Source organism: Coenobita brevimanus, chromosome 73 (genome assembly GCF_032717465.1).
Source record: "Coenobita brevimanus isolate Jiangsu-jjx chromosome 73, ASM3271746v2, whole genome shotgun sequence".
NCBI lineage: Eukaryota > Metazoa > Arthropoda > Malacostraca > Decapoda > Coenobitidae > Coenobita > Coenobita brevimanus.
Genome location: NC_137026.1, coordinates 1,574,517 through 1,602,321, shown reverse-complemented (window position 1 = coordinate 1,602,321; position 27,805 = coordinate 1,574,517). Strand labels below are relative to the sequence as shown.

Here is a 27,805-nt window from a genome sequence, read left to right as displayed (position 1 = left end):
TGTGAGCGAAAAATAGTGATTACAACACCGCTGATGTGGCAGTAAAGTGCAGGTAATTACAGTGCCTTTTACCTGCCTCAGTGAACACAGAGTGGGTGTTTATCGTATGTGCAGTGTTCATATATGTTTATAGTATTATTATCAGAATGAGGTTGGCATTTGGTAATGGTGTATGAGCGAAGGTAATGGTGTGTGAGCGAAAAATAGTGATTTTACACCCCTCACTTCTAACGGCACTGCCCGTCCTGTGAAAGTCAACAGAGTCATGAAACCTACATCAATGGAAAGCTGAAGGTTAGTACTTTCTAATGGTACCTTATTTTTTTCTCTAGCTTTATTCTGTGCAGAGTTATTAAGGTTTAAAGGTTTGTTTACATTTGGCTGAAACCCCCGCGGGAGAGGACAGTCAGGCCAAAACAATACCCGCGGTTAAAGGGTTAATAGGTGTCTGGCGAGACTGCTTCTCTGACCAAACTGTTTACCACATTCATCACACTTGAAATTCTTCACTCCTGAATAAGTTAATAGGTGCTGTGTGAGACCATGCTTCTGTGCAAATTGTTTACCACATTTATAACACTTGAAATTCTTCACTCCTGAATGAATAGGTGCTGAGTGGGACCAGCCTTCTGTGTAAATTGTTTACCACATTCATCACACCTGAAAATCTTCACTCCTCAATGAATTAACAGGTGTCGTGTGAGATTACCTTTCTGTGTAAATAGTTTACCACATTCATCACACTTGAATTTCTTCACTCCTGAATGAATTAACAGGTGTCTGTTTAAATCACACTTCTGTGTAAATCGTTTACCACATTCATCACACCTGAAATTCTCCACTCCTGAATGAAATAATAGGTGTTGAGTGAAATTAAACTTCTGTGCAAATTGTTTACCACATTAATCACACTTGAAATTCTTCACTCCTGAATGAGTTAATAGGTGTCGTGTGAGACCATGCTTCAGTGTAAACTGTTTACCACATTCATCACACTGGAAATTCTTCACTCCTGAATGAATTAACAGGTGTTGTGTTAGACTACTCTTCTGTGCAAATAGTTTACCACATTCATCACACTTTAAATTCTTCACTCCTGAATGAAATAATAGGTGTCTGGTGAGACTACCCTTGCGTATGAATCGTTTACCACATTCATCACACTTGAAATTCTTCACTCCTGAATGAAATAATAGGTGACTGGTGAGACTACCCTTCCGTATGAATTGTTTACCACATTCATCACACTTGAAATTCTTCACTCCCGAATGAATTAACAGGTGTTGTGTGAGATTACCTTTCTGTGTAAATTGTTTACCACATTCATCACACTTGAAGTTCTTCACTCCTGAATGAGTTAATAGGTGTCTGGTGAGATGTTTAATCAGTGCAAATTGTTTACTACATTCATCACACTTGAAATTCTTCACTCTTGAATGAATTAACAGGTGTTCAGAAAGATGACCCTTCTGTGAAAATAGTTTACCACATTCATCACACTTTAAATTCTTCCCTCCTGAATGAAATAATAGGTGTTTGGTGAGACCACTCTTCTGTTTGAATCGTTTACCACATTCATCACACTTGAAATTCTTCACTCCTGAATGAAACAATAGGTGCTGAGCGAGACCAGCCTTCAGTGTAAACTGTTTACCACATTCATCACACTTGAAATTCTTCACTCCTGAATGAATTAACAGGTGTTGTTTGAGATTACCCTTCTGTGTAAATCGTTTACCACATTCATCACACTTAAAATTCTTCACTCCTGAATGAGTTAATAGGTGTCTGGTGAGATGTTTAATCTGTGCAAATTGTTTACTACATTGATCACACTTGAAATTCTTCACTCTTGAATGAAATAATAGGTGTTTGGTGAGACTACGCTTCTGTGTGAATCGTTTACCACATTCATCACACTTGAAATTCTTCACTCCTGAATGAATAACTGCGTGTTGGATAAGACTGTTCTTACAAGGAAATGCTTTACCACATTCTAAACATCTGAACGGCTTGACTTCAGCTGAGGACACTGTGTCCAGGACAGTCTCATTGTCACTGAGGAATATTTTGTCACCCACCTCACACTCTGACTGTTCTTCCTTTACCACCTCCAATATTTTGTCACCCACCTCACACTCTGACTGTTCTTCCTTTACCACCTCCAATATTTTGTCACCCACCTCACACTCTGACTGTTCTACCTTTACCACCTCCAATATTTTGTCACCCACCTCACACTCTGACTGTTCTTCCTTTACCACCTCCAATACTTTGTCACCCACCTCACACTCTGACTGTTCTTCCTTTACCACCTCCAATATTTTGTCACCCACCCCACACTCTGACTGTTCTTCCTTTACCACCTCCAATATTTTGTCACCCACCTTACATTCTGACTGTTCTTCCTTTACCACCTCCAATATTTTGTCACCCACCTCACACTCTGACTGTTCTTCCTTTACCACCTCCAATATTTTGTCACTCACCTCACATTCTGACTCTATATCTGGTTCTTCCTTTACCACCTCCAATATTTTGTCACTCACCTCACATTCGGATTCTATATCTGGTTCTTCCTTTACCACCTCCAATATTTTGTCACTCACCTCACATTCTGACTCTATATCTGGTTCTTCCTTTACCACCTCCATTATTTTGTCACTCACCTCACACTCTGACTGTACATCTGGTTCTTCCTTTACTACCTCCAATATTTTATAACTCACCTCACACTCTAACTTAACATTTAGTTCTTCCTTTACCACCTCCATTATATCATTCCTTTCACCTCTCTCAACTTCCACTATACTTCAGTTACTCTACCTTGGTGTTAATGTTACCGTCTGCCACCAATAGGAAGACTTACTTTCACTGTACCAATGCTCAGTCATAAGATGCTCCCATTACAATGAACAATATCAAAAATTCATCACTATTACTGGATAATAATAGTAAATACATAAAATGGATAAAATTTCAACACATATAAAATGGATAAAATTTCAACACAGACTATTATTCCTTCAACCCTTTGGCTGCGACCTATCATTTCTTGGTCATTCCCCTGGTGGCGGCCTAAGTCCCTAAAAATTTGTGCTAATTATAACTTTGTGGTTACTTTTCCAATGGGAAATGACCATGAAGTTCTATTTTTTTAGTGTGATAATGGTCAAAAATGCACATTTCTCTATAAAAAAAACTTTTATGCTATAAGACAAAAAAGTGAAAATAAATAATTTTTACTGTTGCGTAATTTTGCAATAATGACGAAATTATTTATGTCAAACAAGGTTTTTCACTTGTATATCTACATTAGACACATGTATAGTAAACTCTCTGTTGGCACATAGAGAAATCAAAACTAACCGTATTTGTTCAAGACCACTGTAATTTTCTGAGAAAAAAAATGAAAAAATAATTAATTTGTGCTATTCTCTAATTTTGCTATAACGACAAGATATTAACTTCAAGCAAGATTTTCCACTTGTACATATACTCTAGACACATGTATACTGTTTGCTGGCACATAAAAGAAATCAAAACTTACTGTATTTAGAGAAAAACAACAAACTTGTAGATGGAAATGTGTTTTTTTCGGCTGTGGACCGTGGTCGCCTGACTTGCCACAAAGAATAATTAGCAGGGCAACCACAGTGGCCTAACACGGCCAAAGGATTAAATATTGCTAACACGTGAATGCTTCTGAACCATAACTTTAAACATACAGGCCATCACTGCTGAGTCAGGCTGTCAGTTCAAGCATATTACCACCGTCTTCCTTATTTCAAATGCTGTTACCTATTGTCTCTGCCATAAAAGATACTGCAAAGGATACCACACCAGGTGTATCATCCAAAATCAGCTCCTTTGTGGAAAAAAAAAAAACTTCCACAGGACACTACATGGATAATAACCCACAAGTTGTTGGCTGAGGTACCTCTTGTTGGATGTGCTAACACAACATAAGATGTGCCCTCAGTCCTGTTTTGTACTTATTATCCATTACTCAGGCAGCACCCTGATGACGACAGTGTTTATGACTGCTTTGCTGTTCTAACTCCAGCTGTGAACCTGAAACAACAGCTGCCATTAGACCAGCATCTCCATGAAGTTAATAACACTGTCCAGTGAACCCTAATTTTGCATGGAGCTCATTTATGCTGTGGGAAAAAAAAAAAAAAAAAAGTTCAGATTCATTTTTATGGTTATTCAATTTGCACAGCAATGAAAGACATACGGAAATGTATATAAAAAAAAAAAGCGAAAGAAAAAAATGCTGTGTCTTTGTCTTACTAAGGGCTTGTTTGCAAATCTCAGTGTACAACATGAACTGTTATAAACAAAAAATACAATTTATTTAACATTTAATATCACTTTACTGTGACATTCATGATCAATACATCTTTAACCCTTAAAATGTGATGTTCCTTCCATAAGTAATCATCAAGTAACTGCTATGTTACTTTTGGAATGTATTCTGAATTTCCTGCCACCTCATTATTGTGCATCAGAGACATGGATACCATCAATGGTGACACAGTTTGACAGTAAGCCTGAGTATACTGTAAGCATTCCTGTACTGAAGATAACAGACAACTTTTTAAAGAGCCAAAAGAGGGACCTTTGCGAAAATTTCTGATTCACTTTTCCCCAATACCAAAACAGGAGGATTATTAACCCGCGCTGTCCCGGCGACGTGAATTAACGCGGCAACATTGCAAGGTCCCTAATTTGCACAATTTTCAATTTTCGCGAGTGATTTCGCGAGTGATTTTTGGCACGTATACATGGGACACCTTCCTCTATTCCTCTACAAGATGCCAAGCAGGAACAATGCCTTACACCGCATAACCTCCCCCCCCCCCTGCACGCCAGTGTCTCGGCAATTCATCTGTTACCAGTGACCTGGCCAATAAAGACATTCAGGGCCAGAGTGTTTCCCCAATCGATGACAATGTGGAGGACAAAGTTTACATAGCATTAGAGGAAGAAACAGTCAGAAATGATGATCAGGTAATGTGGGAAAAAAAAGGTCATGAATGGTGATGAGTTAGTGAGTGAAACAATGCTTATAATGCCTATATTACTGTTTGAAAACCAATATACCGTATTTCGCGGCATGTAAGACGCAGCATTGTGAAAGACGCACCCTAATTCTGGCAGGGCAGTTCTGTGAAAAAAAAGTTTGCCCCAACCAAGACTGCAGTAAGGTTTCTTGATAAGAGCCATTACCACACAGATATACACTCACCTTTCAGAATCTATTCATTACTGATCATCAGCCTTTAGTTTCTTTTTTTTAAATACAAAGAATGGTACAGGAAAAGAAAACAATGCTCCTTCTTGACAAAACGTAACTGATATGAGCCACTATCACTTAGATACACACTCACCTTTCAGAATCTATTCAGTACTGCTCATCATCCTTTAGTTTCTTCATTTATGAACAAAGAATTATACAGGAAAAGAGAAAAGAAAACAAAACCCCGTCTTAACCCCTTAAACGCGGCCATGAACAGTCGACCTCCCCCCCCCCGAGTGGCGGGGTTGTATCGCGGTCTGAGTACCTGTAGGAAAATATTAGCCAAAAATCAAAGATTAACCCTAGAACATTATACTTGGTATGGCAGATAGTACTTACATTCAGCTTTCTCCAGAGACAGGTGTTGAGCCTTCGTGGACTACCCAAGGACTTGTGGAGACTTGCAAAGTTGGGTAACCAAATCTTCACTTTCACACCTCCAGCAACCCGGTTTCCCCTCTACCACAGCCTCATTTTGTCACAGTAAACTTTATACTACAACGTAAAGGTAGTTTGGAATCCATATTTGTACAATAAGCACTGAAAATAAGGCTAAAATCAATGGAGCGTACGGCCGACATGCACCGCGGCGGCGGTCTTCCCGTCAATCAACAAATATTTCCATTTTCATAGCTAAAAACATGTATACTACATTATTTTCAATCATATTAGTCCCCAAAAGATCACCACGGCGCGCTTTTTATTCTGCCTTACGCCTGCCACTTTATTCTCGTTCCTGTCGGCCGCTTGCACTGACTTGGAAGAGCTAGAACTCGCCATAATGTCACTTTGAAAGCCTGCGGTAAACTGACGCTAAACAGGGGCAAACCGTGAGAAAAAAAGCTAGTGTTACAACTGGGGAAACAAGCGTTTCCTATTAGCATAAACTGCTTGTGAGAGGAGAGCGCAGATTTACAGTTCTGAGCATTCAGAGCGCTGCCATGTATCACAGCCAGGCTGGCCGGGCCGTGGGGGGGGGGGGACGGGGGAAAAATGCAATACTTGGCAACAGCTGAGGTCAGTAGTACAAAGGTAAAGTATGCTAATTGTAGCTAAAGGGTGGTGGTACTGATAGACAATACCAGCTGGAGCCTGCTTGCCCGCGGTTATTCAAAATTGACTAGAATCGCAAATGCGACGATCCGCCGTTATGTCCTTTTTGCTGAGCGTCGCAAACAAGACGATCCGCGTTTAAGGGGTTAACAAAACGTGACTTCAAACCACGAGGCCATCTCAACTTTGTTGATAAATGTGTATCAGTAAACTGATATAAACACTGTTTTTAATATTTTATGAATTTAAAACCACAAATGAAGTAAATAAACTCTGCTCTTTCATTCACTGACGAAAACATAAAGTACAATGAATGTTCACATCAGTTCATTTATCCTAAAAGAACCCCGTCATATTCCACACCTGTTACGGAATTTCCTCACAATGCCTTGACTCAAGCACAATATCAGACTACTACCATCATTAATCATGCACTCTAACTAACCTGTAATTACCTCCACAAATAATATAAAAAGGTAGCATTTGTAAATACACAAATTACAATGTTTCACAACCAAAGTTCAATATAGCAAGGCTGCTTGGGAACAGGATAGACAGCTGTTTTTACTCTCTTCTCTCAGTATCACTCCTTCACTGTCAGCTATGTTTGCCTTGCAGCATCAACAATTAAAAATGCATGCTTCACTGATCATAATTTACTATAAAGATTCATTTCAAAACATACTGAGTATGGTGAAAACATCCATTGTTACACCTTAGTAACACTGCTGCCTCCCAGTCGCTAGACAGCAGTCTCTACCCCTTCCTCTCAGTATCACTTCCTCACTGTCTGCGATGTTTCCCTTGCAGCATCAACAAATAAAAATGCATATTTCTCTTATCAGAATTTGCTAAAAACAGACATCCATCTCAAAACATTCGAGTACTGTGAAAACATCCATTTGTGGTCTTAACACTGCTGCCTCCTAGTCACTATGGTACACACACACACACGCACACATGTACACACCACATACAATACTCGCTCGCCTCTGAAACATTTACATCAGTCAGTTTTGGAGTACCCAGTGGCTTTATTATATGCCAAAAACATCAAAATGTATTTGGTTGTTCAATATAAATATCATCACTTAAGGACATGAAACATCTCAAACAATTTATTCATCCAAACATCGTCAGTGCAAGACTAAAGGTGTACAGCACCACTGATCCTAAATTTTCCATGGTTGCATCTGTCATGATCACCTAAAACCTATATTCACGTCATATTACTGACATGATGAAAATTTCACTCGTCTTCAAATCCTGAGAATTCATCACTACTTTCCCCAAGTCCTGAAGCATCACTGGAAGTCATCACCACGGTCATCATCACTGTTTCACTGTCACTCTCATACAGTAAATGGTCCTCAGTACCATCCACTGAATTGCTTATACCACACTTCATACGACTTTAACTTGGCAATCGTTTTAACTGAGCACAGGCGCTATTCAGACTTGGGGCATTTGATACAGCCCACATTAACCTCCTCAGTACATGTTTCCTGAACTGAATAAAATCATATGGCGAGCATGAATAAACTACCCTATAAAATACATTGCTGAGCTGAAGGGATTATAATACGTGGATTATCAGTTCCCTAGCCTGACTCTTCCCACTCCTACTTCCTTAACTACACCCACACCAAACTCTCACCCACACCTTAGGATTCTGGTCGTTTCGGCCGTAACGTCCAAAATGGCAAACGACTTTACAACCTAACCTAACCTAACCAATTTGGACGTTACAGCCTAAATGATCGCCATTGCCGATCATGAGAGCATTGCTTAGGCAGCAGAGATGCAGAGAGTGAACGCTGTCAATCATTCTGATCGCTTCGTCTGCTAAGAATACAGCAGAAATGGCGGACGCTGATATGAATGCCCGTCAGGCACGCTATTTCAGATATTGTATCAGTTATGCTACTCAGTGAATTTTATCCTATTTTCATTACAAAATACTGTAATTGGGTGTGCCCTGAGTTGCACAGACATTGCTGAAGTACTTCACTTGGCTGAAAAAGTGAAGCTGTAACTTCAGGCAGTACTGTTTAACGTTACAACTGTTTTTCCTGTTTTTCGCTATTGGTATAATAAGACTGTTCACTTCTATGATACTCTTGTCAGGCATGAAACAAAATGTCACTAAGAGAAGTCAACCATATGAGGGTGATTGAATTTCCATATGCGACAAAAATCAATTCTGATGACTTGTCAGGTTCGCTTGCCAGCATCTCTCCAGTATGACTGCTTTGCTAGTTAGTAAGTGGATGGCAAGTAAAGTGGTTATGATTGCCTTTCAGAAGGTTAGCAGACAGTTCACCAGTGAGCATGTCAGTTTGCTAGAGTAGGGTGTACGCTAGACGCTAACCTGCTAAGTTGCTAAACCGCTAAACCCCTTGACAGTATTGACCAGTTGAGCTGAAAACAAACAGTGAATGCTTTGTGTTCTTGATCTTGCGTGTTTTAATATCTGCTGCATATATATACACTCACAAAATGTCACAAAAGTAACTGACCTAATTAGGGTTACTGAATTTCCATACGTGACGAAAGTCTGTTTTGATGACTTGGCAGCTTCACTAGCCAGCATCTCTCCAGTATGATTGCTTTGCTAGTTAGTGAATGGATGGCAAGCAAAGTGGTCATGATTGCCTTTCAGAAGGTTAGCAGACAGTTCACCAGTGATCATGTACGTTTGCTTGCTGGAATAGTGTGGATGCTAAACTGCTAAACCGCTAAATATCTTCACGATGTTTGCCAGTTGAGCTGTAAACAAACCCGCGAAAGTTTTGTGTGTTTCTGATCTCGCATGTTTCTTAACCCTCTCCGGCACGTTCACGCGATTCGCGTGACATGGTGTGCTTCCTGAAAAAGCACAGTCACTCGAATCGCGTGGTTAAAGCACAAAAATATTCATCAGAAAAAAAGTTTTCGGCCAATTTGCATGATTTTTTGATGCGTGATAGCGCTGCCAGTACTCCCTGGAGGCAAGTCACTGGCAATGCTGCTTTGCCTTATCTACCTCAGCCCGCTCCCTCCAACCTCAGTGTTTGTCATGCAGTCAGGCGGTGGTGTTTGACAGCTCGTGGTTCCCTCTAAATCGTCCATAATTCTCCCCCTCTCACCCGAGGCAAAGGCCCTATTGACTCAGTGAGATAATACATTGTATGTGAACATATAGTGACGTGATATTGTTGATGGAACATACATATATGTATTGAAAAGCAATTCTGGCCGTTAGCAATTGTTGGGCCTTGGAGCCAGACGCATGGTCAGTGTAGCGGGGTTTTGCCACTCCGCCCCCCATAGGCCGTATGGCGTGAGTGGAAATACGTATATAAATGATGCCAAGGCATAAATATATATTGTGTGAAAGATACTGTGGATGGCTTGGTGAAATTATGGAGCCAGCAAGCGTTACGTACGGCATGAAACAGAGTGTTGTGAAAGGGCAAACCTGAAGTCGGGAGGGGAGAATTACCGGTGTTTTAGGGCCGGAATTATTGTGATTCTGATAGTGTAAATGCGTATGGAATTGTATGAAATATACGTCAAACAAGCTGCGAGTTTCCGTGAATGAGTGTGGTGTGTGCTAAAAATAACGTTGCCTCATATTCTCAGGGAGAAGCTGACTCACACACACACTACATAACTCCTCATCTTCAAATCCCTGGTCTAACTGGATCAACACCCCAGGAGGAAGTGAGTTCTGCAAATTTTGTTGATATATATAATAATCTATTACCATTATCTCTCCAACTTTCAGACAAATAACCATTTTCTCCTACAGATTACACATATGAAAGAAAATAAATCTCCACAGCAGTAACTATAGAAGAGTTATGTTTATGTGTAGTAGGTTATAACAATAGGAAAACATCCATGGAAGATGTAACAGTCTGTACAGATAGGGGTAAAAAAAGTTGGTAGGATAGTCTTCAGGCAGGTGTGCAAGGAAAAAACAGTGTGTGTAAAAGTTGGTTTGGGGGTGGCCACAAACAAATCGCCTCCAAGTCGCCCTGTCCCCCGCCATTTCACTCCCCTGCTCCCAACTCACACCCCCCTCTCTCATACACCTCTCCACCCCATCTCTCCACCTCATCCTCGGCCTCCCCCTCCCTCTTTCCCCCTCCACCTCACTCACATACACTCTCTTCGTCAGCCTTTGACCCTCCATCCTCTCCACATGGCCAAACCACCTCAGTGTGTTCCTCATAACGCTTCCTATCACATCCACATCAACACCACAACACTCCTTTATATCCTCATTCGTCAGCCTGTCTCTCCATGTGACTCCACAGGCTCCTCTTAAATAACTCATTTCCACTGCTCTCACTCTTGACTTGTGTCCTTCCAACAACGTCCAAGCTTCACTTCCGTACGTTAGAGTTGGTATCACAATACTGTCATGTAGTAACTTTTTCACTTCCATGCTCACTTCCCTGTTTCTTATCACTGCTTTCAAAGAACCAGCAAACTTTCTTCCCTGCTGTACCCTTTCAAGCACTTCACCCTCCAAACCTCCATCCTTACTCATCACACTACCCAAGTACTTAAACGTACTTACATTTTCCAATTCCTCACCATCCAACCTCGCTGTACATTCACTGACTTCACCTCTCTCAAAGACCATCACTTTACTCTTCCCTATATTCACCTTTAGATTCCGATTCTTACACATTCTTTCAAACTCATCCACCAAGCCTTGCAGCTCCCCTTTGTCTTCACCCAACAACACAGTATCATCTGCAAACAACAGTACAGGGAGTTTCCAAACACTATCCTCCCTCACCAGGGCCACTCCAACATCCACTACCCTACCTTGTACCTCTTTTATTACCCCATCCATGTACAGATTGAACAACCATGGAGACGGGATTGAGGCGTCTGGCAATAGATAGATAGATAGCAAAAGTGGGTAGCGATCGGAAGAGTAGCCTCACTTTGTCGGCCAATTACTCGAAAATTATTAGACATCGATTTCCTGTTACAACCATCATCAATATCACTAAATTCTATGTAAGATCAATACCAGAATGTAAGCCTTTGGTAGCGTTTTGGGGGGTAAAAGGCGAGAGAAATGTTTTTGTTCCTAGCGGTTGTTGTGTGACAAGCGCTCGGAGTAATAACATCATTTTGTCGGCCAGTTACTCGAAAACTATTAGACATCGATTTTCTGTTACAACCATCATCAATACCACTAAATTCTACGTATGATCAATACCAAACTGTAAGCCTTGGGTAGCGTTTTGAGGGATAAAAGGCGAGGGAAATGTTTTTTTCCCTCGCGTTTGTTATCAGTGACATTCGCTCGGAGTAATAACCTCACTTTGTCAGCCAATTACTTGAAAACTATTAGACATCGATTTTCTGTTACAACCATCATCAATACCACTAAATTTTACGTATAATCAATACCAGAATGTAAGCCTTTGGTAGCGTTTTGGGGGGTAAAAGGTGAGGGAAATGTTTTTTTCCCTCGCGTTTGTTATCAGTCACAAGCGCTCGGAGTACTAACCTCACTTTGTCGGCCAATTACTCGAAAACTATTAGACATCGATTTTCTGTAACAACCATGATCTATACCACTAAATTCTACATATGATCAATACCAAAATGTAAGCATTATGTTACGTTTTGTGCGAGAAAAGGCGGTGGAAATGAGTGTCTCTTCGCGGCTATTACCATTGATTAACGCTCGTAGTAATACTCTCACTTTGTTGGCCAATTACTCGAAAACTATTGGACGTATCGATTTCACGTTTGAACCATGATAAAGAGCAGTAAATTCTACGTATGTACAATACATAACTATGTAATATTTATGATAAGAATTCGTTGTTACGTTGGCGGGAACATTGCGTACGCCGTGCACGCATCACGAAAGTCAATCACGGACGGAGTGCCTAGTACTTTCTTTCAATTTACTCAAGAACTATGAGGCGTATGGGGTTCTTCTTTGAGATGGGGAAAGCTGGTGAATTTGGGCATATTACTATGTAATAAAAACATAAGGTGTCTGGGAAAATTTAGCTATCAGAGGTCAGTGAATTTTTTCCGAAAATGGCTTTCAGTTTTTGGCCATTTTCTCGAAAAGTATACATCGTATCACAACCGGATTTGTTTCGTTAGAAAGCTGATGAAATTCTCTATAAAAAGTTATTTGATCATTTTCCTGTATGATGGAAAACATTCAAATGGCGATGTTGGGAAGTGAAAACAGTTCACTCTACCATGCTTCCAGGGCTAATAACTTTTTTTTTTGGTGTTTTCCTGTGTTTTGGTCCTATTTATCAGATAGAACAAACATCTCTGCCTACCTTGAGAAGGTTTGATGGGAATAAATGGATTTTTGGGTGGCGAAAATAAGGCAAGAATGTGTTTCATTCGCCCAAATTTGCCGCGCGCGTGCTCCCGCGCCGGGCGGCTTGGTCAAATAAAATCGTGAGCCAGAAAACTTACTGAAACTTATCGTGCGCGAGAGGGTTAAATCTGCTGCATATATACACTAGTGTATATTATTTTTAAAAATCAAATCAAATCTGCATACTGTAGAAAACTCCTGTGGTTGCTAAGCAGTGAGATGATCATCTTTATGAGTTTCTTCTCAGTGGAGCCAAACTAACCTGCCTCAGTCTGGCGTGCAGGACGCATGGGGATATTTTAATGTAACTTTGAGACATAAAAGTGTGTCTTACATGCCGCGAAATATGGTACTCTTGTACTACATATAAATTCGTACCAAGTAAATGAACAAATACTGTTAATGAGTAGATGGGAGACGTGGAAGGTGTGTGTAGCATATTTACAGAAGAAATATGTGCAGCATGTGATGTGGTGTGTAGAAGGAAGAGAAGACGGAGGGGGGTGCAAGGAACAGCGTGGTGGACTGAAGAGGTGAAACAGGCTGTGGCACAAAAGAAGAAAGCATACAATGAATGGATGAGAAATAGGGGCGTGGAAGAAGTTGAGAGGCGGAAGAGAGAGTTATATGTAGAGAGGAAGAGAGAGGTGAAAAGATTAGTAAGAGAGAGTAAGAAGAGAGTGGATGAGGAATTTGGAAGGAATTTGAGTGTAAAGTGGAGGGACTGTAAGAAAATGTTCTGGAAAGAGGTGAAAAGAGTAAGACAGGGTGGAAGTGAAGTTAGCAGGGGAGTGAAAGATAAAAATGGTAGATTACTAGTGAAGAAGGGAGAAAAAGTGAGCAGATGGAGAGAACACTTTAAGGAATTGTTGAACGTAGAGGATGGAAGTAATGCGAGTATAAGTGGCTGGGGAATGGCTGGGAGAAGGAGGGAGGTGAGAAGACAGGAAGAAATCAGTAGGATAGAAGTTGTGGAAGCAATGAAGAAAGTTAAATCTGGGAAAGCCCCAGGAATTGATGGAGTGTGTGGTGAAATGCTGAAGCATGGGAGAGAGATAGTAGTAGAATGGATGTGGAAGATGTGCAGATTAGCCTGGGAGGAAGGTAGAGTCCCGGAGGATTGGAAGTCAGGTATAATTATTCCCTTGTACAAAGGAAAAGGGGAAAAAGAAGTGTGTGGTAATCATAGGGGCATTTGTCTTCTAAGTATAATAGGAAAAGTATATGGCAGGATACTTATTGACAGAGTTAGAGAAAGAACAGAGAAATTAGTTGGAGAAGAACAGGGAGGCTTTAGGAAGGGAAGAGGGTGTGTAGATCAGATATTCATTCTTAGATCTTTAGTGGAAAAGTTTCTAGAGAAGGGAAAGAAGTTGTATGCGGCTTTCATGGATTTGGAGAAAGCATATGACAGGGTGGACAGACAAGGATTGTGGAAAGTGTTAAGAATATATGGAGTAGATGGGAAGTTGTTGAATGCTGTGAAGAGTATGTACGATGGTGCGAAGGCTGCAGTGCGTGTGGATGGCGAACTAAGTGAATTTTTCTCTTTGAAAGTTGGGTTGAAACAGGGATGTGTCATGTCTCCGTGGTTATTCAATCTGTACATGGATGGAGTAATAAAAGAGGTACAAGGTAGGGTAGTGGATGTTGGAGTGGCCCTGGTGAGAGAGGATAATGTTTGGAAACTCCCTGTACTGTTGTTTGCAGATGATACTGTGTTGTTGAGTGAAGACGAAGGGGAGCTGCAAGGCTTGGTGGATGAGTTTGGGAGAGTGTGTAAGAAACGGAATCTGAAGGTGAATGTAGGGAAGAATAAAGTGATGGTCTTTGAGAGAGGTGAAGTCAGTGAATGTACAGCGAGGTTGGATGGTGAGGAATTGGAAAATGTGAGTACGTTTAAGTACTTGGGTAGTGTGATGAGTAAGGATGGAGGTTTGGAGGGTGAAGTGCTTGAAAGGGTACAGCAGGGAAGAAAGGTTGCTGGTTCTTTGAAAGCAGTGATAAGAAACAGGGAAGTGAGCATGGAAGTGAAAAAGTTACTACATGACAGTATTGTGATACCAACTCTAACGTACGGAAGTGAAGCTTGGATGTTGGTGGAAGGACACAAGTCAAGAGTGAGAGCAGTGGAAATGAGTTATTTAAGAGGAGCCTGTGGAGTCACGTGGAGAGATAGGCTGACGAATGAGGATATAAAGGAACGTTGTGGTGTTGATGTGGATGTGATAGGGAGCGTTATGAGGAACACACTGAGGTGGTTTGGCCATGTGGAGAGGATGGAGGGTGAAAGACTGACGAGGAGAGTGTATGTGAGTGAGGTGGAGGGGGAAGAGGGAGGGGGAGGCCGAGGATGAGATGGAGGGATGGGGTGGAGAGATATATGAGAGAGGGGGGTGTGAGTTGGGAGCAGGGCAGTGAAATGGTGGGGGACAGGGCGACTTGGAGGCGATTTGTTTGTGGCCACCCCAAACGGGATTGAGGCGTCTGGCAATAGATAGATAGATAGATAGTAGATAAAATAGTTACCCTCCCATAGAACTCGTTTTCTTTGGTGCCAGCCTGTTAGAAAACCCAGTCAAGTAAGGAAGTACTCGCACCTAAATTGGGTATTTTAAACCTCAGGTGAGCGATTTCTCTATGAATTTTCGATGTTTCTCACCAAAAGCGGATGTTTGAGCCAAAAAAAAAAAAAGGTCCAAAAACGTTGGGATGGGGCGGGTTAAGCTTCTTTTTGTGCAGATTCCATTTGCACAATGTACAGTATAACCTGGGAATAAACTAGCCATGCAAAACAATGGTTTACAGTACAAACTTTATTAAGGCAAAGCTAGAAACATCAACATGAAGATTTGAGTCTTGGCACAATCATTACCTTTCAGCTGGGGTCTGCAGAGTCCACATCAGCTCCTCTGATGAACTGACTGCAAGCTGCCTTGTGCATGTCCAGTTGCTTTCTCACCACACACCTGAATCACAGATCACTTCATTACATACACAACAGTAGACTATCTAGTGGACAAGTACTTAATGTTACATCAATGCAACTATGTAATACTTTTTGAGTCACTGGCCTGGAATCAACAGATTAATGTGTACTTCCTGAGGAAATACAGAAACCAGTGCTTAAATGTAAAGTATTCCTAAAACAAAGAAACATACAGCAATTGTAATGACATAATTTAAACAATGAAAGTATGAGGTGGTGGCAACAATCATCCACTCACTTGATGTATGGTAGTACCGATCTTCTCCCTACCCCCTTCTCATTTTATTTGTCTGCCTTCCTCTCATCTTACTTCTCCCTTCCCTTTCTGTTACTTTTTATGACTCTTCTTTCCATATCAGGTGGCTCTATGCTCAGTGACAAGCCTAACAGTTCCCTGTAATCCAGGTTACCATTACAACTCTGGTTGGTAACAATATAACCAAACCATAGGGTAAACTGGGGCCTGCTATGGTGCCCCTGTTAACTGGGTGGAGAGATGCAAAGGTGGCATTCACCCAGGAACCAAACCTCCACACTATTCCCCGCACCTTGCATGGGTTAGACACTGTCATCCACAAAGGAACATCAGGTCATTGCATGGGACAACCCTGTGGTGTTGCTTGCCTGCAGCTGATGGGTCTGCTTGGCCAGACAGTCTGGGGCTGATCAGCAACAAAAAACAACCACTGACTGTCTCACACATCTGGCAAGTCCTATGTGGTGAATATGGGTGCCAAGTTACTCCACCTAGTGCCACCTCTGCACGACTAAGCAATAGGTAGCTGCTGATTGTTCTCATATTTGTTTCCTAATGTAGACTGGATGTTTCCAGTACCAGCCTAGTGCTGTTACACTGACTTATTCTATGTTCTGTCTGCGAAAACTCTCTAGAATCACAGGACTGACATTTTACATTCTGTCATTGCCAAACCCCTTTAGAATCACTGGATGTTAAAAATGGTAATTGCACTGGATTCAAAGTCAAATGAGGTGCTATTCAAAATTCTCAGGACAAGGATCACGACGTCTAAATGGACCGTAGTAGCGTGATGCACCTCTATGAGGCAGTATTAACGCGAATTCTGAGTCAGTGTGTCACGTGGTGAGGAGCAAGATGGATGGGGGGATTTGTGACATTCTTTTTTTTTTTTTGTTTGTTTTTTTGTGAGGAAGAAAGAACCAAAGGCTATGAGCCCGCAAAACTCTTCCTTCCAAGAGAAAAACAAAATACAAGAGAGCGCCAAATTCAAGATCCATTCATTTTGAGATGCCTGGACACACTGTGTTTGAAAGACTGGAGATCATAGGAAGCAGGAAATACAGACAGAGGGAAACAGTTCCAGAGCTGACCTGTTGCATAAATGAAGGACAGGGAGTAACGGTTAACTCTTGCATTAGAGAGTTGGACAGAAAAGGGGTGAGAGTTTGCTGCTAGACAGGTGCTACGCGCCCGTTGTAGAAGTGAAGGAATGCATGCAGTCAGTTCAGAGGAACAGTGACCATTGAAGTAGCGATAGAAAAGAGATAAAGATGCAACACTGCGGAGAAGAGACAGAGGTTGAAGGGAGTCAGTAACAGGGAGAAAGTTAATGAGATGAAAAGCCTTTGACTCCACCCTATTGAGAAGAGCTGTATGTGGGGAGCCTCCCCACACATGAGAGTTGTACTCCACACAGGGGCGGATAAAACCCCTGTATAGAGTCAATAATTGTGCAGGGGCAAAGAAGGAACGGAGTCGGCTTAGCATACCCAATCGCTTGGAAGCCAGATTTTACAAGAGATGTAATATGATCTTTCCAAGACAAGCCCCAAGCAAATGAAACCCCAAGCACGTTCAAGGATGATGCAGGATTAAGTTGAGTATTATTAAACATAAGTGGGTACTGCCGTGGAAGATTTTGTCGGGTTGATAGCTGCAAAAACTGAGTCTTTGATGCATTAAAAACAACCATATTATTTTTACCCCAGTCAGAGATACGTGCCAAGTCAGACATTAGGTATGCCATAGCCTCATCCCTTGCCAGTTGAAGTAACTGCTGAGATGGACGTTGTGGGAATCGAATGGAAAGGTGAAGGATGGAGTCATCAGCGTATGAGTGGATAGGGTTAGATATACAGCTTAGAAGGTCACTGATGAATAAAAGGAAGAGAGTTGGTGATAGGACAGAGCCCTGAGGAACACCACTGTTAATAGATCTAGAAAAACGATAGCCGTCTACAACAGCAGCTACAGAATGACCAGAAAGGAAGTTAGAGATGAAGGCACAGAAAGAAGGATAGAAACCATAAGAGGGCACTTTGGAAAATAAAGATTTATGCCAGACTCGATCGAAAGCCTTTGAGATGTCAAGTGCAATGGCTAAGCTTTCGCCAAAGTCCCGAAAGGAGGATGACCAGGAGTCTGAAAGGTAGGTGAGAAGATCGCCTGTGGAACGTCCCTGACAGAACCCATACTGACGATCAGAAAGAAGGTTGTGATAGGAAAGATGCCTTAAAATTTTTCTATTAAGAATAGACTCAAAAACTTCTGAGATACAGGATGTTAAAGCAATTGGGGAATAGTTAGAAGGTTGGGAATGGTCACCCTTCTTAGGGACTGGCTGAATGAGAGCAAACTTCCAGCAAGAAGGAAAGGTACAAGTTGACAGACAAAGGCGAAAGAGTTTGCCTAGGCAGGGTGTATGCACAGAAGCACAGTTCTTGAGAACAACAGAAGGGACTCCATCAGGCCCATATGCCTTATTAGTACCGAGGCCAGCAATGGCAGAAAATACACCAGCTGAAGAAATTTTAATGTCAGCCATGAGGAAGTCAGAGGGGGGAAGTGATGGAGGAAAAGCACCGGAATCGTCTAAGGTGGAATTGGAGGAGAAAGTCTGAGTGAAGAGATCTGCTTTATCAGTAGAAGAAATAGCTACAGAGCCATCAGAGTAGAAAAGAGGAGGGAAGGATGATGAGGTAAAGTTCTTAGAAAGGTTTTTGGCAAGGTGCCAGAAGGAGCGGGAAGAGTTCGAGTTGGAGAGTTGAGAGCATTTTGTACGGATGAAATTATTTTTAGCAGAGTGAAGAACAGACTTAGCACGATTCTGGGCAGAAATGTATAAAAGATGTGATTCAGGGGTGGGTTGGCTCCAGTACCTTTTATAGGCCCTCTCCTTGTTGCTGACAGCATTAGAATAAACGTGATTAAACCAAGGCTTTCTGGTGTTAGTCAAAGGATATGAGAAAGGAATGTATGCTTCCATGCCCGAGGGAATAACCTCCGTAATGCGCAAGGCACACCCAGATGGCTCCCTGCCATGAAAGCAATAATCATTCCAAGGAAAATCAAAGAAGTACTGCCTGAGGGCCTCCCAATCCGCAGCTCCAAAGTGCCAGAGACGACGTTTTTTTTTGGAGGGTCCACAGGCCGTACCGGAGCGATAGGACAGGTTAAGGTGATAAGGTTATGATCGGAGGAGCCCGACTGAGAGAAAAGATTAACAGTGTAAGCAGAAGGATTAGTTGTAAGGAAGAGAATAAGTATGTTGGAGCTCTCTCCAAGGTGGTCAGGGATACAGGTAGGGTGCTGTACAAGCTGCTCTAGGTCATTAAGGATAGAAAAGGTGTAGGCTTGTTCACCAGGTGGATCAGTGAAAGGAGAGGAGAGCCAAAGGTGGTGGTGAATATTGAAATCTCCAAGAATGGAGATTTCATAGAAAGGAGAGATGGACAGAATAAGTTCCATCATAGAAGTAAGATAGTCAAAGAATTTTTGATAGTCGGTAGAATTAGGAGATAAGTAAACAGCACAGATATATTTAGTCAGAGAATGACAGGAAAGCCGGAGCTAGAGTGTAGAGAATTCAGAAGAATCGAGTTCAGGAACACGAGAGCAAGGTAAGTTGTTGCGTATATATACACAACAGCCACCTTTGGCTTTGAAATGAGTATAGAGAAAGTTGGAGGATACAGAAAAGGGTTTGCTGTCAGTTGCCTCAGACAGCTGAGTCTCAGTTAGGAAAAGGTGAGGTTTAGAGAAGGAGAGGTGGTGCTCAACAGAGCGAAAGTTAGAGGAACGGCCACGAATGTTGCAGAAATGAAGAAGAAGAGAGTCAGACAGTGGTTCCAGGCACCTTGAGTCGTCACCGGGAGAGGGGCTGAAAGTGGGGGCAGTTATGGCCCCCCCCCCCCGGGGACTCCGAGGCTATGTTATTCAACTCCATTTTTGAAAATTTTGAAAAGAAAGTGTGGTGTGTACTGTGCATGCAGTTTGGTGTTGATAGTTGGAGAACTTGTACTGGAGAGCATGCTGGTCTACTTTCTGTGTTACTGAGACACTGAAAAAGTTCAGCACAGGGGGATGGTCAGGCCCTAGTCCTGAGGGCTGATGAAACAGGAGCTCCAGCTCTCCCTGTCATCAGCTTTCCATCCACCTTGGAAGTACTGCCCTGCTCGACTGGTGTTACAGTGCTACAGTCTGCTCTTGTGCATATGTCATTAGGTGATTTTCAAGATTGATATGAAAAAGGAACAGTGAATTTGCATCAAATTTTCTGCAAATCTCAGGAAAAATGCAAAAGAGACCCTAACAGTAATTCAGCAAGTGTTTGGTGAGCAATCCCTTGGTCAGACACAGGTGTTTCAGTGGCAGGCATGGTTCAAGGCTGGTTGAACACTGGCTGACGATGACAACCACACAGGGAGGCCCTCGACCAGCACAACTCCTCAGAATGCCGCAAAAATTCAGCAGCTCATCTGCGAGGATCGACGTCAGAGCACTGAAAATATTGGTGCGGAGGTGGGAATTGGTTTTGTGACATGTCACAGGATTCTAACTGAAGAACTGGACAAGCACTGCATCACAGCCAAATATGTCCCCAGGCTCCTGACGGCTGTCCACATGCAGCAACGCACTGATGTCTCCACTGAGCTTCTTGGACTCGCCTCAGAAGATGAAACCTTCTTGTCCAGGCCCTTTGTGACTTTTTTCTGTTCCCAAAAATGAAGATTAAGCTGCGAGAACATTGATACCACTGAGGACATCCAGGATGAACAGCAGGCAGTGCTTGACACTCTTGTCAAAAAGGACTTTCAGGGAGTGTTCCAGCAATGAAGGAAGTGCTGGGACTGGTGTATCAATGCACAAGGGAACTACATTGAGGGTGATGGTGGCCAATAGGAGCTATGGTGAGTTTTCAAATTTACACAGCATTAGTCCAGAAAATTATGGATAGCACCTCATATATAGCCCCTCCAGTTCAGTACAAAGGACAATATGAGCCTAGTTCAATACCTATTATTACAAGCCAAACCATACTGTACCTATTCAAACACACATGTTTCATCATTCATCATCATCTGGACCTCCTTTCCCACCCTAGGGGAGGGTGAGGAGTAGGTCCAGTCAGCCCAAATTTGCCCAATCCAATGGGCCACACTTCCATTCACTTACCATTCAAGCCCCCGGAATCCTGGCTCTATCTGGTATGCCAAAAACATTCACCACATTCTGTAGCTTCACATAAACCTATCTGACAGAGTCAATTCGCAAGCTGCCACATTAAAAAGGGGTGCCAAGTCCCTGATCATAAGCTTCTCACAACATTCATCCAGCCAGCTCAATCTCTTGTCAGTTCCCTAGCCTCACTGCCTTCCAAACTTTTAGTCTTCACACACTCATCCACCGTATCCTTTCACCTTCTCCTTGGCCTATCTTGCCTCCTCCCTCCTTCAAATTCGCTCAGATATGCCTTTTTCACCACTCTTGTTATCCATTCCCTCCACATGACCATACCATTTCAGTACACTCTCTTCAATTCCGGTGTCCACAGATTTCCTCACTCCACATCTTTCATGAATCACATTATTTCATATCCTATCCACTCTCTGTACTCCACATACATTCCTCAGCAGTCCCATCTCCATTGCTCTCACTCTTGACTTTTCATTTTCATGCCACATCATAGTCTCATATCCATATGTTAAAGCTGTCACTAACACTCCTTCATGAAAGCCTCGTGCAGTTGCAACACTCAAGTGTCTGTTTCTTATCAATGCCTTCATTGCACCAGCTACTTTCCTTCCTTGTGTCATTCTACTTTCCACTTCTTTTGCACATTTTCCTCTCTTTTCTATCACTCTACCCAGGTATTTGAACTCTCTCACCAATTCCTGTCTCTCTCCATTCACTGTAACATCGCATTGGGAGTCACCTTCACTCTCAGTAACCATCACCTTACTCTTTTCTACATTTACTCTCAAGGCATGATGCTCTCAGACATCAGCAAAACTCTGCACAAGTCTACCAAGTTCTTCTCCACTATTTGCAAGAAGTACTGCATCATCAGCATATAACAAATTTGAGATATTCCATCCATCACCATTCATTACCAATGCCATCCTGCTCTCCATTACTCATGTTTTTACTTCCCTCTTCACCCCATCCATATACTGTATACAGTATACTGAACAACCATGGGGATGTCACACAACCTTGATGCACGCCCACACCGATCATGAACCATTCACTTATATGCCCATTAACCCTTACACACAGGTCGCCGACAGAGACGGAGCTCTCCCTGGATCATGAGGAAATAATCACTGAATCAGCGATGAAAAGAAGAGAGCCTATTTGTGATTATGTTAATGAGTGCGTGAGTAGTGGTCCCGTCAGACAGTAGTTGAAAAAACCGTGGTTTCGGTCATAAAAAGAACAAGACATAGTTAAGATAGAAAGTCTCCATATGGTTGAATCATGGCGGAAAGGGACGGTGCATTGTTTACAACTGGCGAGAGAGAGTTTGAGGGCTTCTCCGAAGAGGATCTGGGAAATGGAAGTATTAAGTTGAACTAAACAAGAATAGCAGGTGTAGAGAAAACAGCGGAGAGGAATATCCACGAGATAAAAAAGGTATGGGCAGTAATTAAAGAGTTACAGGAACGGACCAGAGAGCAGGAAAACGAGATCAAAAATTTACGGAATAAACTGGAAAAAACTCGTACACGCAGTGACGAACAAGAAAGAGAAGTTACTGAATTAAAAGTGAGCAATGAATCAGCCTCTAATGAAATAAAACAGCTTAAGAGGGAGAGTAAGAGGTTGGAAGAAGAAAGGGACAGGATGAAAAGCAAACTAGATGAGTATGAATCCAAATCAAGAATACAGGACGAGCACATTAAAGAAATCAAGGAGCAACATAAGGGGTGGAAGAAAATTCAGGAAGAGGGAAATGTAAATATGAAAGAGATTACTGAACAACAAGGCAAGGAAAAGGTGGAGAGGGAAGTGGTCAGGGTGCTGAAAAGCAGAGAATCTTTAGTTAGGGATGTAGCAGATAAGAAAAAATGTGTAACAATTTCAGGAGTTAAAGAAAAATGTATGACAATAAGATCAGAAAGAGAAAGAGAAGAACTGAGTAATGTTAAAGAAATAATATCAGTAGTCATGGAAGGAGGGGCAAGCCACTGAAGGTAAAATTTAAGACTCAGGCAACAGTAAACGAAATTATCAGTAGAACATGGAAATTATCAGACAAGGAAGGGTTCAAAAATGTTTGGATAAGAAGAGATGCAAATGAGGAAGAAAGAGCTAAAATAAAGGAGTTAGTAAAGGAAGCAAAGGTAAAAAACGAACAGAGAATGGAGGAAGAGAAGACGGTGTTTTATCGGACAGTCATGGATAAAAAATTAAGGAAGTGGTACCAGCGGACAGAAGGAGAAAAGAGGGTAAAAAACATCAAAAATAATTGGAAGGAGGCATATTCTAATGTTGTTGGTTTAATATCGGCAAGGCTAGAAATCAACGATTTTTTGAGGGTACATGAACCTGATGTTATGTGCTTTGTAGAGACCAAGTTAAGAGAAGATATTGATGTTCACATGGGAGATGGTAAATACAAACTGTGGAGAAGAGACAGAAAAGAAACAACGGGAGGAGGAGTGATGATAGCAGTGAAGAACAGCATAAATGTAGATACCGTGGAAATGGGAGAAGGCAGGGCTGAAGTGATAAATATGAAATTAGAAACTGGAGAGAATAGCAAGAGAGATATGGCAGTGTATGTTCCCCCTAAGACAGGAGCATGGAGTGATGATGAATACCAGAAGATGTTGTCAGACATGGCTAGTTATTTACAGAAAATTACTGAGAAAAGCAACAATACACATTACAATCCCAGTTAACCGGGAGGCTTGGGGAATTTACCTTCCCGGTTACAGATTTTTCCCGTATTTCTGATATTCAAATCTATACAAAGGCTATAATTATCACAGCAGTAAATACAATTCAGGTACTCACCACTCACATCAGGGGCCACATTAAGAGATTCCACCTGAAAAATTGCCTCGTAAACACACACCATGGTCATAACACACATGCATGCAATTCCTAGCAGTACTGCAAAATGCACAACTCTTTTCTGTTAACTACCTAATTATTCAGTGTATTACCTCCCTTTCCTTAAGGGAAGCAGCCTAGGTATATAGATAGATGTACTGTACTCACAGAAATGGAAAAATAAATAAAATCTTTAACATTTATTGGTGAACTGATGTTAAGATTGCACTGTAGAATTAACACCTGTGCCCCCACGTGAGCTTTGTTTATGGTCCCGGCCCCAACTGACCGCCACCCTCACCCACCAGTCAGCTGTTTTGCACCATTCTGTTAACTACCGAAGTATTCGTTGTATGTACTGTACTCATAAAAATGGAAAAATAAAGAAATAAAATCTTGAACATTTATTGGTGAACTGATGTTAAGACTGCACTGCAGAATTATCACGACACCTGTGCCACCACATGAGCATTGTTTATGGTCCCGGCCCCGACTGTTCTTCCCCACCTGACCACCACCATTGTACCTCTCACATGCCAATCAGCTGTTTAGCACAAAATAAATGAGGTACAAAGTGCAAGCATATTTTTTTTTTTCTTCCAACAAAGTAAGCATTCATTCTTATTAATATATATATATTTTTTCAACTATGCCACTGCATATGCATTCTAAGATGAACTGATGTGGTGCAAGTTAGAGTCGGTCGGTTAGGAAGAAAAACGCACCGGCATTTGCCGTTTGCTGATTTGCTCTCCCGAGGTGTCTAGTTTACAAATTCCATGCCTGTCTTTGAGATGATTTAACCATCCAATACTGAAATCACACTCGACTTCTATATTCATTTTATTGTGAAACTCTCTTGCTTTTTTTTGTATGAGAGGAGCAGAAATACGTGATTCCTTAAATCTTCCTAAGCAAAACCACTCGTACAATGAAGAGTATGCCTTTTTTCAATGGATTTACTTGTTTCACTTTTCATGAAAAATTCACTGAGCTTGGGTCTTGATATCATAAATCATTGAATTTCCCACATTATATTCAGTCATCAGTGTTTTATATTGTTCGCCTTTTTCAAGTCAATTGCATATGTCTAGCTTCTATTTCAAAGTAAGCACGACATGCTTACATTTAGTTTGCTAGGCATTTTGGAGTGTAGAAATACCGTCTATCAGAGAAACACAACAGCAAGAGAGCTTGTTTACTGTCTATCAATCTACAGTATCTATTGCCAGACACCTCAATCCCGTTTGGGGTGGCCACAAACAAATCGCCTCCACGTCGTCCTGTCCCCCGCCATTTCACTGCCCTGCTCCCAACTCACACCCCCCTCTCTCATATACCTCTCCACCCCATCCCTCCATCTCATCCTCGGCCACCCCCTCCCTCTTACCCCCTCCACCTCACTCACATACACTCTCTTCATCAGTCTTTCACCCTCCATCCTCTCCACATGGCCAAACCACCTCAGTGTGTTCCTCAAAACACTTCCTATCACATCCACATCCACATCACAACGCTCATTTATATCCTCATTCGTCAGCCTGTCTTTCCATGTGACTCCACAGGCTCCTCTCAAATAACTCATTTCCACAACTCTCACTCTTAACTTGTGTCCTTCCAACAATGTCCAAGCTTCACTTCCATACGTTAGAGTTGGTATGACAATACTGTCATGTAGTAACTTTTTCACTTCCATGCTCACATCGCTGTTTCTTATCACTGCTTTCAAAGAACCAGCAACCTTTCTTCCCTGTTGTACCCTTTCAAGCACTTCACCCTCCAAACCTCCATCCTTGCTCATCACACTACCCAAATACTTAAACGTACTCACATTTTCCAATTCCTCACCATCCAACCTCGCTGTACATTCACTGACTTCACCTCTCTCAAAAACCATCACTTTACTCTTCCCTACATTCACCTTTAGAATTCATTTCTTGCACACTCTCCCAAACTCATCCACCAAGCTTTGCAGCTCCCCTTCGTCTTCACTCAACAACACAGTATCATCTGCAAACAACAGTACAGGGAGTTTCTAAACACTATCCTCTCTCACCAGGGCCACTCCAACATCCACTACCCTACCTTGTACCTCTTTTATTACCCCATCCATGAACAGATTGAACAACCATGGAGACATGACACATCCCTGTTTCAACCCAACCTCCAAAGATAAAAATTCACTTAGTTCACCATCCACATGCACTGCAGCCTTAGCACTATCATACATACTCTTCACAGCATTCAACAACTTTCCATCTACTCCATATATTCTTAATACATTCCACAATCCTTGTCTATCCACCCTGTCATATGCTTTCTCCAAATCCATGAAAGCCACATACAACTTCTTTCCCTTCTCTAGAAACTTTTCCACTAAAGATCTAAGAATGAATATCTGATCTACACAACCTCTTCCCTTCCTAAAGCCTCCATGTTCTTCTCCAACTAAATCCTCTGTTCTTTCTCTAACTGTCAATAAGTATCCAACCATACACTTTTCCTATTATACTAAGAAGACAAATGCCCCTATGATTACCACACACTTCTTTTTCCCCTTTTCCTTTGTACAAGGGAATAATTATACCTGACTTCCAATCCTCCGGGACTCTACCTTCCTCCCAGGCCAATCTGCACATCTTCCACATCCATTCTACTACTATCTCTCCCCCATGCTTCAGCATTTCACCACACACTCCATCAATTCCTGGGGCTTTCCCCAATTTAACTTTCTTCATTGCTTCCACAACTTCTATCCTACTGATTTCTTCCTGTCTTCTCACCTCCCTCCTTCTCCCAGCCATTCCCCAGCCACTTATACTCGCATTACTTCCATCCTGTATGTTCACCAATTCCTTTTAATGTTCTCTCCATCTGCTTACTTTTTCTCCCTTCTCCACTAGTAATCTACCATTATTATCTTTCACTCCCCTGCTAACCTCACTTCCACCCTGTCTTACCGTCTTCACCTCTTTCCAGAACATCTTCTTACAGTCCCTCCACTTTACACTCAAATTCCTTCCAAATTCCTCATCCACTCTCTTCTTACTCTCTCTTACTAATCTTTTCACCTCTCTCTTTCTTTCTACATATAACTTTCTCTTCCGCCTCTCAACTTCTTCCACGCCCCTATTTCTCATCCATTCATTGTATGCTTTCTTCTTTTGTACCACAGCCTGTCTCACCTCTTCAGTCCACCACGCTGTTCCTTGCACCTCCCTCCGTCTTCTCTTCCACACACCACATCACATGCTGCACATATTTCTTCTGTAAATATCCTACACACACCTTCCACGTCCCCCATCTGCTCCAATTCATATTTGTCCAATCGTTCCTCCACTTCTCTCTTATACTCTGCCTTTTTCTCATCCTCTTGTAACCTTTCCACTCTCCTTGCAACTACTCCTTCCTCTCGTCTTTCCCTTCTTCTATTCCTCCATCTTACTTGTATCCTAATTCTGGCCACCACCAAGTAGTGGTCAGAAAGTCCACTCCCCCAACCTCTATACGCTCTTGCATCCATTACACATCTTCGCATCCTTTCATCCACACACACATAATCAATCATTGCCTTCCTTTCATTCAGTTCACCACCCACCCTTCTCATCACTCGCCATGTATACCTGTGGATCATTTTATGCCTGAAGAGAGTACTGGCTATCACCAACCCCCTCCCAGCACAAATGTCCACTAACACACTCCCATTCTCATCTATCTCAGCAGGCACACCCCACTCACCAACTATTCCATCCACCTTCACATTCCCTACTT

The 27,805-nt window shown here is 41.9% G+C and overlaps 1 protein-coding gene across 1 annotated transcript in view; it reads right to left on the bottom strand.

The window, feature by feature from the left end:
- Nucleotides 1-677: 677 nt before the first annotated feature.
- LOC145407408 (uncharacterized) overlaps nt 678-27,805 on the bottom strand; it is a 47,128-nt gene continuing 20,000 nt past the window's right edge. The window contains exons 2-4 of the mRNA XM_080278338.1: nt 1,547-1,646; nt 913-1,378; nt 678-828 (exon numbers count right to left, since the gene is read on the bottom strand). Of these exons, the coding sequence (XP_080134464.1) occupies nt 678-828; nt 913-1,378; nt 1,547-1,646 (717 nt within the window). The remainder of the gene's footprint in view (nt 829-912; nt 1,379-1,546; nt 1,647-27,805) is intronic.